This window comes from Periophthalmus magnuspinnatus, chromosome 19, assembly GCF_009829125.3.
Source record: "Periophthalmus magnuspinnatus isolate fPerMag1 chromosome 19, fPerMag1.2.pri, whole genome shotgun sequence".
In the NCBI taxonomy this organism is placed as follows: Eukaryota; Metazoa; Chordata; class Actinopteri; order Gobiiformes; family Gobiidae; genus Periophthalmus; species Periophthalmus magnuspinnatus.
The window spans coordinates 4,489,054-4,502,644 of record NC_047144.1 but is presented as its reverse complement, the minus strand read 5'-3'; the positions used below and the strand labels follow the sequence as shown (position 1 = coordinate 4,502,644).

At 38.9% G+C, this 13,591-nt stretch overlaps 1 protein-coding gene across 1 annotated transcript in view; it reads left to right on the top strand.

The window, feature by feature from the left end:
• Positions 1–13,591, top strand: part of grid2ipb (glutamate receptor, ionotropic, delta 2 (Grid2) interacting protein, b) — a 43,925-nt gene that overhangs the window by 22,229 nt on the left and 8,105 nt on the right. The window contains exons 7-15 of the mRNA XM_055229472.1: positions 223–292; positions 2,336–2,491; positions 3,717–3,872; positions 4,311–4,462; positions 6,509–6,640; positions 7,631–7,716; positions 8,987–9,140; positions 10,177–10,466; positions 12,113–12,796. Coding sequence (XP_055085447.1) covers positions 223–292; positions 2,336–2,491; positions 3,717–3,872; positions 4,311–4,462; positions 6,509–6,640; positions 7,631–7,716; positions 8,987–9,140; positions 10,177–10,466; positions 12,113–12,796 — 1,880 coding nt within the window. The remainder of the gene's footprint in view (positions 1–222; positions 293–2,335; positions 2,492–3,716; positions 3,873–4,310; positions 4,463–6,508; positions 6,641–7,630; positions 7,717–8,986; positions 9,141–10,176; positions 10,467–12,112; positions 12,797–13,591) is intronic.

Sequence of the window (13,591 nt, the reverse complement as noted above, 5' to 3'; positions counted from 1 at the left end):
TTTCAACACCTAAATGGGACCGTGAAGACCCTTATTGATCACAGGCTCCTAAAAATGTGTTGTTTAAATCCATCTTGTATTTTTTCTTGTGTTTTCAGACAATCTAAAAACTTATCCGGCTGTGTTTGCTAACGTGTGTGTTGTGTCTCTGCTGTAAACAGAACATGACATCACTCATAAGTATCAATTAATCTCACCTTATTTGTCACCTTTGTCTTTCAGATAGTCCTGCCGAAGAGTGTGGACTGAAACCTGGCGACAAAATTCTCTTTCTCAACGGACTGGACATGAGGTGTGTTTATGACTGATAATGACTGATAATGACGGATAATGCGCTAACATGAGGGAATAATGGTACTATTTAAAGGACTGTGTAGGATGAGGCACTTCATCACAATTTAGGCTGAAAAATAGCAGCGACTGAAACACTTAATCCATCAAAGCAAAAGATTTATTTTTTTCATTTGGTGCATCTTGTCGCTTGGGAGAAGAAATGTGCAATCGTGACTAAAAGCTAAAATTGTCTGTTTAAAAATGCATTAACCCATCATAATCATTTGTGTTTTCCGTTCTCAAATTTGAACGATTTCCTCTACTCTAATTGTCATCGTGCTATCAAAATAAGATAGAGAAAAGAGAACCAGTCACCTTGAGATTAGGCAGGTTTTTACACTGGATGCCCTTCTGGTGAGTATAGTAGGTGAAGCATTGCACCCAGAGATCCAACAGGGATTTCAACCAGCTACCCTCCGATTGGTTACCGACGTTTCCTCAGTCAGGCATTTGGTGCTTACACAAAACTACAAAAATATAAAATTAAACTAATTGGATGAATTTGGGTGATTTTTAATTATGAAATAGATAAGATTAGCTTATATAAACGTAAACCTCAGACACACTCAGTTTTTGACAGTTTTTTTGACACAAAGCTGCAAATATACCTAATCAAAAAGGACCACGAACAGTAGACTATTATAAAATAAAATACTGTTAAAACAGAGCAGAACAGCAGGACATAGGACAACAATATCCACAGGACAACAATTATACGAGAAAAACTTTATTGTAAAAGTCTTGCAGCTTCAATCACCAACTTTTCAACTTCCTGCTCTTTGACAGTTTTAAAAGCTGCAGCAGAGAGTAGCATGGATGAAACTGAACTGTGCCTAGAAAATCAAATATATCACATAATACATTTTATCTGATATAGCAAATAGTGTGAGAACAAATAGTATTACTCATGCATCACCTTGCTAGCCATGTGATGTAAGCTGTTCCGGTGGTGCTGTTTTATGATGTGATTGTCACTGCATAATTTCCCTGCACTCACAGTGTCAGGGCAGTTGGAGGAAATTAGCGAAACATATCTCCAAGGTTAAAAATGTGTTTGTTATGTAATGTGCTGTATGTATTTCAACCAGGAGAGACAAATTAGTGTAGCGTTATGCAGATATGGATATGGCTGTAGTCGACTAAAGAAATTATTATAATATCTATATAAAGACTGCTTTTTTTACATACCGAACCTTCAGCTAACTTAGTCACTCACTAACTTCTCCTTTTGCAGTTGTCTCGTACAAACCCTCATAATCTAAATAAAATTATTACTCATTTAATACAAATTGTAGTTGGCTAAGAAACCATCGGCCGATTAATCGACTACACCTCTACATTTGAATAGATGGTTTAAACTTTGGTTGGATCCTGGTTGGTACCGATGTCAACAATTTGATAAAAGGAAAGAATGATACCGGTAGATTTTTTTGCGGTGGAGGTGAAGAGGAGAAGATGGAGAGGCTGAAGTGGCTGATGGTTCTGCTGCTGTGTCATAGACGGAGAGAAGAATGAGGGAGAGTGCATTTAAATATGAAAGGATAGACAGGTTCGTAGCAGTGTAATAAGCGTTCAAGCTAGGTTACTGACTTTATTCTTGTTAATGAGTACAGTTTGTGTTTCTCCCCGTAGAGTATATTGTAAAAACAGCACTTTGTGACAAAATCAGACTGTCGCATGAATATTAACAACGTGCCAAGGGGTTTGTGAGAGCCAGGGGCAAGTTGGATAGATTTAAAAACCTACTTTTTTCTTTGTTTGAAAATCTGCAGCTTTACAACTTTACCTAAGATAGACCTTGAATAAATCTTTCAATAAAACTTAAAAATAAATTTGTGACAAGAAGATTATAAGGGAAAAGTACTTATTAAATAACAAGCTATAATTTGTCCAACAGTGGCAGACGGGAGAGGAGCGGTTTCTGGTTGTATTTACGCTTTTGTTTAATTTCAGTCATGACTATTCTTGACTTTTTTTTATGGTTTTATGTTTGTGGTTATAGGAACTGCTCTCATGAAAAGGTGGTGTCCATGCTTCAGGGCAGTGGAGCAGCCCCCACCCTGGTTGTAGAGGAGGGGTCTATAGACTATTCTCCTGAGCACACAGAGGCAGAGGACACGCCGAGCCCGGTGGCCACTAGCACCCTGCCACGATCCAGGTTTGTACCACCAATATGAAGGAGTAGGACACGGTAACTACGTTTTAAGTGAGCGTCTGGCGTAAGGGTTCATTCTGTTCTAAAACTATAGCTAAGATGTATGGTGCAAGTATCAGTAATTGTATTGTTTCACCCGAGCTATTGTTCTTGTAGCATTGATAGATCACAAAGTACCTAAAAGTCGCCGTGTCAGCCGCAGACCTTTTGTGATGCAATATTCTCTGGTGGAAAGGAATCAGATATACTTTGATCAGCTAATTTTTGTTTACATAACCTCAGCTTTTTGGAACATTTTGAGATTCATCCAGTATATATCTTGGTTTGGAAAAGTTTATATAACTTTATACCTGAAAATCATAAAACAATGCCAAGGTTGCATTTTAAGGCACACTTTGACTAAATGTGCACTACAAATAAAGAAGAATATTGCTAATATGTTAAAATAACTACACCGTAATTATTCTTAAAAAAAAAAGTGTGAACAAAGACTTAATTCATAATGAAATAGCTTATTAAGTATGATTCAGGCACTTAATTAATACCCTAACTCCTAATCCCCAAATCATTGTTAATAAACAATTTTTTTTCCATTAAAGTTTTACTATTTATAATTTTCAAATCACATAAAGCTACTATTTGAAACTGAAATGGTAAGAACTGAAGAATTGGCTTGGATGAGCAGCAAAACGTCTTCACTCCTACAACATTTTGTCCAATTGACAGATTTGAGTTTTATTTTTACTGCTGAATAAAATAAAATAAACTTTCAGATGGTAGCTTTAAATAGGGGGGGTATTATGCAACTGTGCACAAAAATCTGACAAATCTGATGCTGCGCTGTTGTATCATTAGCGGAGTCCATGCTGATTGTGTTGTGATAGCGCTCTGAAGGAGTCAAAACGGAGAGTGACTTAACGCGAAGAGCAAAGGGCGGGGAGAAAATAAAATTGAAACTGTCAAAGTGAAACTTATAAAACATGTTGGTATGTTGTTTTTGAGAAATATAGCATTTTCAAACCAATAAAAGGTAAAATGGGGATCTAAATACGTTATTAGTTAATACCGAATAGAAGCAAAATACCCCCTCTTTAAGAATTATGAAGTCAAATGTTTACATGGTTTAAAATACACTAAAATACACTGTTCAGTAGTTTCACATTATCGATACGTAGTTGTTATTTCATTAGTTAATATCATAGCTAACCTTCTTCTATCTGTGCTACAGGTCTCCAGCCCTCAGCTCCTTACAGTGGGTGGCAGAGATCCTCCCTCCGAGCATCAAAGTTCACGGCCGAACCTTTAGCCAACAACTGGAGCACCTTCTGACCATTCAAGAGCGATACACCGTCTGCAAGGCTCTGGAAACCTTCTTCCAGCACAGGTAAGTTAAATCTACAATACCAAATACTACAGCTTCTAATCACTCCTTATTGTGAACAAATTTTAGCATGGTGCTGCAATAACAAGCCAATTATTTATTATCCACAGTATCTGCTAGTTTTTTTTTTTTTTTTTCTAAAGTTGACAAGTAAAAAGTTTAAGAAGGAATTAGCCGTTGCCGTGGAAACTGTACTCTTACAGTATAGTGCGTGCAGAGGAGGTCTGCGGTCGGGAGTTGTTCCACTGCGGAGGAAAGCGAGAGGGGGTGGCAAGATGAAATAAAAGTAGATGAACAGGTTATGTAGGCGTCACCACTAAACATTGATTAAACTGTATTCCCACAGTAGGATAAATACGTTGTTATGCTGCTTTTAATGAATATAAATTGCTGCTTGCCTGTAATTCAACCAATAGTAACAGTAAATCTATTTTCTTGCAGGAATGTGGACACCTTGATAGTAGATATTTTTCCAGTGCTAGATACTCCGGCCAAACAGCTCATCTGGCAGTTCATTTATCAGCTCCTGACCTACGAGGAACAGGGGCGCTGCCAGACCAAGCTGTCCCGCTTTCTGGGCTTCAAGAGCAGTGGTGAGTCACCCAACACCAATCATCAAGAGTCACAGGAGAAATAAGAGCAGGCTAGAAGTCAAGTCATGTGTATTTTGAAGGATATTGGAGGACATAGTTGTTCCTTTTTGAAATTATACAATATTTATAAGACAAAATACTAGGCTAAGCTAAAAAAACAACAACAAAAAAACTGGTGAACCAAGTCTAAAGCTAAACCTACCTCATCTAAAAAGTGTATACATTAAATAAACTTGAACCAGAAATATATCAAATTAAAAACAGTAGGATATTTTTTTAAACTTATGGTGTCCTCCCCTTCTTGTAATGACTGAAGTGCATTTATCCTGTCGTTCGTTGTTTTATCATGTCTTTCATTCATTATGCATTCCCACACATGTTTATATAGCGTCTGTATGCATTTTGAAAGTACGTATTTCTTTTAAATTCATTTACATTCAGTTTTACATGACTTAAGTTCCATACTAGGAGAATTCCAATATGGTAATAGAAACACTTTTTTTCTCTGTGCGCATTATCACTTGCTTTGAACATTAGCTGTGTTTTTTTTTTTTATTACATTAGATCATCAAGTTTAAGAATTTTGACTGTAAGAAGTGATGAGTGTGTTCATAATAACTGGCTGTGTGGATCATTCGGGCAGCTCGTTTCTGTAGTATGGTTGTAATGCAGTTTTATAATTGTTTCCCCAGACTTCTAAACAGTATGATAAATATTGTAAAATTTGAGAGTTGTGCAGTACATTGGCTGATTCTTTTTTTATTATGTTTTGCTTTTGTCCAAGATTGAAATACTTCTGGATAGTTTGGCAGAGTTGCTGTATGTTTCCCCCCTTAAGCAAACAGTCCCACCTTTAGTGCTTTTGATAATTGACAGATATAATTTATGTAAAGATTAAATTAAACTGGACCAGTCATGAGCCCTGACGCTGTCCACCACCATTTTCAAACAATCAGACTTGCTGTCGTCTATTCTCTAAATAGCTCCTCACCGAAATCAAGACCATCCCCCATATCCCATACTGTTCCAACTTAACGATTAATCTGTCTTGATGTATTGTATCAAATGTTTTTTTCAAATCCAAAAATACTCCAAGAGCAAGTTTTGTTTTTTGTTTTTTGTTTTTTTTATCAGTTGTGGTAGTGAGTTCCTTTGTAAGATCAGTCAAGGCTTGTGTAGTTGACCAGTTTGCCCTGAATCCATATTGATTGCCAGAGAGTAAGTTATATTTTACTGTGAATTCATCCAGTTTGTAGTAGTATATTTTTGCTAAAACCTTTGAGAATTGTGAGAGGAGAGAAACAGACCTGTAATTTTATCACCAGATTTGTACAGTGGTGTGACCTTAGCTATTTTCAATTTGTTGGGGAATTGACCAGTCTGGAGTGACAGATTACAGGTTTAAGTAAGTGGTTTAGATGTACTTTCTATTATCTTTGTTAATGATGTCATGTCCAGGATGTTTTCATAGTTGTAAATGCTTTAACACTGCAAAACATACTGCTGTTAAAGAACTAAAACAAAGAACCAACACTAAATCATAATAATCTTTGAATTAAAGGTGCATTGTGTAACTTTTCTGGTGTAAGGTCTGCCACCCGTATGACATTAAGCATATGTTTCTATGTGGAGACAAGCAAGTAGCACCACCAGGCCAAGTCACAGGTCAGAACTGTGGAAAGGCGAGCCTGCACCTAAGAATCCATGTTTATTAAGGCACTTTGTAGCATTAAAAACATGTAACTGAGTAAATGCAAGATTCATTGGTTTAATACCATACTGTGGAACATTCAAAAGAATAATATCTCCACTGAGACAAGCATGTGAAGGAAAAGGCAGATAATGCACCATTACGTAAATGAAATGAATAGTGTTTTAGAAAGTCCATCCAACCCACCTTTATTTGTATCACATTTTATAACAAGTCTCCAAAGGGCTGGGCGGATACAACAGACTAGTTCAATAAAAACACAATAACATCCCCCTAACATTTATCGCAAAACTAAATTAATCTAACATATTTGCTGTATATTTGCTCCTCGGCAGCCATATTGGATCCCGACGGCCCTGAACTACATAGGAGAAGCAGCTCTATGCGCATCAGCGGCTCATCGTACCGGGGCAGTGTTCGAGAGAGGAGCTCCGACGACTGCATCATCGGCACTCACCTGGGGATGGGTATGGGGCTTACACTAAATCATAGACAGTACTTCATAGTAAATGACCAATGACCAAAACACAGCCTTAGCATTTAGTATTAGCTCCTATTGCATTGTTTGCCGTCTTCTGCGCTGAAATCCCTGGGTGTAAATGAAGCACGGTAATTGCAACTTTGGTCGAATATCCCATAGAGGAGATATTGCGAGGCTGTGTTTTTGCAGTGGTCAGCACACTTAGGTACAATACAGTTTATAGTCAAATCTGTTTATCGTTAGACTCCTAGCATAATTGCCTAAGTCATTTATCAAGTTTTTTTGGGGGGGAAAGATATAAACCACCTAAGTCAAGATTATGATTTATGCGGTTTGTGTCTGTAAAAATCTTTCTGATTAGTCGACAGAGCAAATCACAAATGACACCACAGATGCAGCATGGTCTGGAGAGTATAAACGTTAAGAACTAATGTCACAAGAGACAATTACCTTTCAAAAGCCTGTGTTTAACTACAAATTGCATCAAACATGTAAATAATTTAGTAATAATCTATCATAACCAGGATAACCAGTGTGAATATCTCATTAACTGTCGATGACCGCTAATGCTAGCCTTGCTTCTTAACTCCCTCATATACTTTCTGTCACAGTTATAACATAGATCCATGCGTATAACCTTCTTAGCTTTGAACTACTGCAATCTTTTGGGTTTTTTTTAAAAGTGAAATGTATTGCTAAGGAAAGAAGAAATTGTACACATTTTTTTCAATCATCTAACGGACCTGGAAGTGGCATCAGGTTTGACAGCTCTATAAAATGAAACAAAAAGCTCGATTTTGGCCCAACAATGACAGCCAATTATGCTATGAGGGCAAAAATATGATAATGCCTGTTAGTATACTCAAATAAGTGCTTTTGAGGCTTCATCGCTCCATGCTGTTTCATCCTCTCTTTTTTGAGTCGGATGAAAGAGAGTACCTCGCTGTGTCATTCTTCACGCCGTATTATGCTGTAGGAATCCATTTGGACGAGGCAGAGAGCTCGGAGGAGAGGCAGTCTGGAGATGGAACCTCCTTCCCAGAATCCCCTGACCTCAATCATGTAGGTATAGGTACTACAGTCAGCCCATGCTTCCTGCGCTAATGTTTGGAGGTCTACTCACTTTTAGTCCTAGCCCAATACATTCTTGGCATTTTGATCCAGTGGGTCTGGTTTATTGAGCATGTCACCATGGATACTCTCTGGTGCATGTTCAGGGTGACATTTAAATTTAATCGTTTAATTGGCTGATCAAAGGAATTAAGTTTAAAGTGAATTTGACAGGTTTTCATGTTTTTCTAATTATTGTTTCATTTGGTGGGATAAAATGTGCCTTAAATATTTCAGTAAGTCAAGAGGCAGTTTAGTGATGAAAAAAGAAATGTTGGAAATTCTAGGAAGTAGATTAGCGTAGAGTTCTGAAAATGAATCCCTCTATGTCACACTATTTTATTAAAGCAACAGTTTACATATAAGGAACCAGATTTTCTCACAATTTAAACATTTATTTATTTAAACTAACCAAAACTCGGGCCAAAACTCCGACTACCACCTGACGTCACCTGCTCTGTGCAGATGAATGAAAATCAGCTGATTTGTCAATTCATGTAACACATTTGAGCTCTTTGATTAAAAGTTATTACTTTTAGGAGTTAACTGTCAGTTATCCATATCATAAGTGCAACAGATCTGCACAGGAAAGACCAGCGACTACAGTTTAATTAATTACCGATGTTGCGTTTACCAGCTGAAATAAACATATAACATTTAGCTTTGAGAAGGCTAACTGCAACAACTTTTACTGATTAGTGAAACACTATTATTCAGCGCACTGAGTGATTTTATTAATGGTGACATCCAAATCCCGTCTTTGTGACATAAGAACACATGAATGCAAACAAGTCAGAACTCCAACATCTCATCTCGGATTCCCGAGTTCATGCGGCGTAAGCCCTTGTTTACTTTATGGTTGCTAGGTAACACTTATGGCATCACTGCTGCCCGTGTCCAACCAAAATTGTTGTTCACCAAAAATTGTCAAACGTGCATTGCAAAACTTTAGCAAAATCTAATATAATTAAGGTAACTACATTTTAAAGAATTGTGTAACCTGTCATACGCACACTTTTTTATTACTGCACAAATATTTGTCAGTATCATCAACATTGTCATAATGCCCTCTGAAATCCACACCAACCTGTAACACCAAAAAACCTTTTTCAATCATGTCCTGTCTCTAAGCAAAATGCCAAGAATTTTGAGTCATTTTTAGCAGCCTTCAAAGCCAGTCGATAAGCGTATGTGCTAACTGCTAACTTGCTTCCACCCATAGATGACAGGTATTTACACTGAGCTGGAGAGTGTGTACCCAACCAAGAAGGACTCATCACCTCTGCACGGCTCCACAGGAGAGCCGGAGAGCCAGGGGGAGGGCTATAGCCGTCCTCTCTCCCCTCTCACCCTGCCTCCTCTCAAGGGTACTCTGGGTATGAGCAACTACCACATAAATGCACATTTTATATACTTGTGTAGGCATAAAATGTTAAGCTTTATAATGAGGTGCAGTGTGTAAATTGTTAACATTAACTTTTGGCAGTGTATGACTATGATTATTACAAATGTAAGGCATTATTATCATCATTAGAAGTTTAAAGGGGGGTATTATGCAAAATTGCCTTTTCGGAGCTTTCTACCACAGTACAATATTCACTCATCAAAAACATATCTGAAATGGTTTTATGTCATCCATGTATGTTTGAGTAATCCTGCGATCTCTCTCAGGGACTATTAGAACCCTCCTTACAGTTCCAGTACAATCCTGCACAAGCTCACAAGTCTACATCACCCACGCTTCCACACAGCAGTTTTCCACAGGTATACAGAAGCAGTATACAAAACAGTAGACTACAACTTCACAAACACGATGCAATGTGCAGAATGCAACAGAATGCACGCTGATCGTGTTGTGATAGTGCTCTGTAGGAGAAGTGACTTAGCTTGGGGAGCAAATTAAGTGGGGATTCAGAGCGTCAGAAACTAAACCGAAACATATTAAACATCTGAATACTTTGTTTTTTGCTAATATATCATTTTCAGAGCAATGAAAGATAATAATGCTGTATTAACAAGTAATACCCCATAGTAATAATACCTCCTCTTTAAACAACTGAACGCTTCCAAATTGTATATTACTTCCTGATTTTATATCTGCAACAAGAGCACTCTCAGAGAAAGTACCAGTTTTTCTCTTAAATGCATTTGACTGATTAATGTATAACTTGCATATTATAGCCAAGATTACCAGAAACTACACACTGCACCTTTTGGCTTTACTGATATGGTTTATAGTTATTGATAAGCTCTGCTTTATTTAAGTATAATCAATTTTTAAATAGTAAGTTAAGTATAGTGATTATAACTAAACAAAAGTATTTACATCATTTGTTTTTGTGACAGGCATCCTCTTAATCCAAAATGTGAAGCCATCTTTGAAAACGTACTTATTTCTCCCCCCTTCTACAGGTCGTAAGTCAGGCCTCTCTCTGTCTTGGAAGGAGCCCCTCCCCTCTCAGGTCTACCACCAGAGCAGTGTGGATTCCAACCCGTACGTGAGCCTGGAAAGCCCCCCTTTGTCGCCTCCACACCACGACAGCGACACGGCACCCAACACGCTCAACCGCAGGAAGAAACTCTTCACCTTCTCCAGACCCCCCCGCAGCAGGGACACCGACAAGTTCTTAGACGCCCTGAGTGAGCAGCTGGGGCACAGGGTCACGCTGGTGGACGGGGTGGAGGAGAACGACTACGAGGAGGTGAGGGGGGAGTGCTCGTGATGCTAACTATTTATATGAAAGCTACACAAATTACAATCATGTCTTAGCAATAAACACTTTAGAAATAACAATTTACCAGGACAAGGACAGTATAGAGCCCAGGGGTTAAAGTGGGACTAAACACCTAAACCACAACCACATTTCAAATAGAGCTGATAAACTGGACAGTGGAAGACTAAGAGAAGAGTGAAGGGAAAGGAGGAGGTCTTGCAGTATAAGGAACAATGTGATTGGTCTAACAGATACTCACATTTCAAACTCCCCCTTAACTGTTTGTTATCAGAAACACCTGGCTATGTAATCAGGGCAGTCCTGCGTGTTGTCACCAACTACAAAACTGCACATTTTTGCACCGTGCACCCAGTTACTAGCTGTTTCCCGCTCAGAACAAAAATGTTGTTGTGTCATTGGGCAAGACACTTCACTTACATTGCCTACTACAGTTACAGTCAGTAGGTTTGTGGCAGGTGGCAAAAGTAAGGGCATCTGGAGTAAAAACTTACTATGAAATTACTTTATATGAAAAAATACTGTGCAGTTGAGGTGCTATGTATTTTTGCTACTCCCTGAGGTAGCCTAACTCTAACTTTTTTTTTTACAAACCCAATTTCAAAATAATTAAGTTTACAAATGAAGTGGAATACTTGACAAATTTTATAAAGTGGCACAGAATTGGTACTAAAATAAAGCAGCTGACATTGTACAATTGTGTAGTTTTTCAGGATTTTCAAAACATACATATTGAAGATTCTTCCATTACTGGCTCATATACTGTACTACGTGCATATGTGTTTAGATACATTCGATATATATTGTTGTAGCGTTGGACAGATCTGTTAGAGGAGCTCTAAACTGCGCTCCACTTGTGTCACACGAACAGATTTATCAAGGTGGTTGTCATGGTTTCAGAAGAAGAGGTGTTCCAGTAAGTAAATCATAACCTACACATAGACCTATTTATACTTCCATCTGCCTGAGTAGAGCGCATGAACGCTATACAGGAGTTTAGACTGTCAAGGTGCTTTTGTGTTTGTATAGTGTAAAAAATATACAGAATTGTGTTTATGAAGGTTAATCATTTTCAGGAGTCTTTGTATATGCATGGGTAAGTTTAAAAGTAGATCGACATGTGTTGGGGTATCTTTTGATTTTTGTCACCACTGTAGTGATGTAATGTATATTGTATAATGTAAAATACTCTAGGGCTGCACAATATATGGATTTGATAAACACATTTAAACACAATTCAAATGTTTATAATGAAAAATATATATATAAACGAAAACTGGGACCAAATGAACTCTATTAAGTATAAGTATTGTAATACATTGTGTAGCCCTACATTTAATGTATTATTTACATGTTATTTTAATTAGTTTTTATTTGATATTTTTCAATGCTTTGCTAAATCATTAAAGGTGTGGTAGGCAGTATTCAAAAAGACCCTTCTTCCTCCAAGAAAGAATACAGTTGAAAGTGTGTTAATTCTCCTCAAAATGAAGTTGCCTACACCAGCTTTGTGATGTATCATCAAATATTATTTACGTTTTATAAACATGAAACTTACAAACTCGACTATTGCTTTAACCAAACAAATGTAATAAAAAGTTTTGTCTCTGTTCCAGATGAGTTTCCCGGAGGAGCAGGAGGGGGGCTTCGTGCCTCGGCAGCTGAGCAGTGAGAGCAGTGAGGGCCACAGCAGCGGTGGCGAGGAGGCGCCCTCTCCCACTTTCTCAGACGGAGAGCCCATCCCCCCTCCCCCCACCCAGAGCCCCCCTCCCCCTCCGCCCTTCCAGTCCCTCATACCTCCTCCGGTGCAGTTCACCGATCCCCTCCCGCCCGTGCGCTTCTCCCCTGACCATGCGCCCCGCAGCCGGATGCCCTTCCATCCGCACCACCCCATCATCCCTCCACCCCCTCCACCGCCCCGCACCCTGCTCTCCAGCCGCTCCCCGCTCCACAAAACGGACAAGAAGCCCCGCCTCCAGCCCACTACACGCATCTCTCAGGGACACAGCACCCTTCGCACCGCACACCCCAACCGCTACCTCCCCCGACAGCTGAGCCAACCCCAGCCTCTGCTCCACCCCTCCACCTCCCCCCAGCCCTCCCCACAGGTGCTACGGCCCAGTCAGGTTGTGCTCCAGAGGCACCACCATCTCCACCACCAGCACAGCTACCAGGGCGCGCTGCCCCCCTCCCTCAAAGACCACTGCACCAACCAGAGTCATACCCAAGCGCCCGGCTCCACCTCCACTCTGCCCGGGCACAGCAAGGGCTACGAGTGCAGACAGGAGACATCATCACAGGTGACTAAGGAAGTCCTTAAAGAGGGAGTATTATGCAAAATTGTTGTTGTTTTTTTAAGCTTTCTACCATGTTATAACGTTGTTCCCTCATCAGAAACATGCCTGCAGAGGTTTTATATGGCATCCATACATGTTTCAGTAATTTAACAATCTCTCCCAGGCCTTATATGAACCCTCCATACAGTTAACTTTAACATTCTGTCCAATGCCCAACCCACACACCTACATCATCCATGCTCCATAAATATACAAAAGCATGATACAAAACTGTACTTGACAACTTGACAAATGTGATGTGATGTGCAGTAGTTTCATTAGCGAGATGCACGCTGTTTTGTGATTGTGCTCAGAAAGGGGAGTGACAAAGTGCGAAGCAAAGAGAGGGGAGACTCAAAGCATCAACAACAAAAGTGAAACTTATTAAACATGTTGATACATAGTTTTCGGTGAATATAGCATTTTCAAAACAACAAAAGATAACACGGTTACATGTTATCAGTTAATATCCCATAGAAGTAAAATACCCCCTTCTTTGAGCAACTCCATACACATATACTGCCTCTTTTAGTTCTGATCACTGTGTCTCCTTATTATGCATTTGTTTAATATAATAGCCAAATTTAAAGGATGTATCAAATATAAAAAGTCTTGTATAAACTCTTGGCTATACATAGTTAATTACCTGAAGTGTTAAAAATAGAAGAGCTGTTTTAAGCTTTTGTACGCATTGCCAAGGCATTTAAAACCTAGCAACAAGAAACAAGAAAGAAACTTTAACAGTTCACACAATTATAA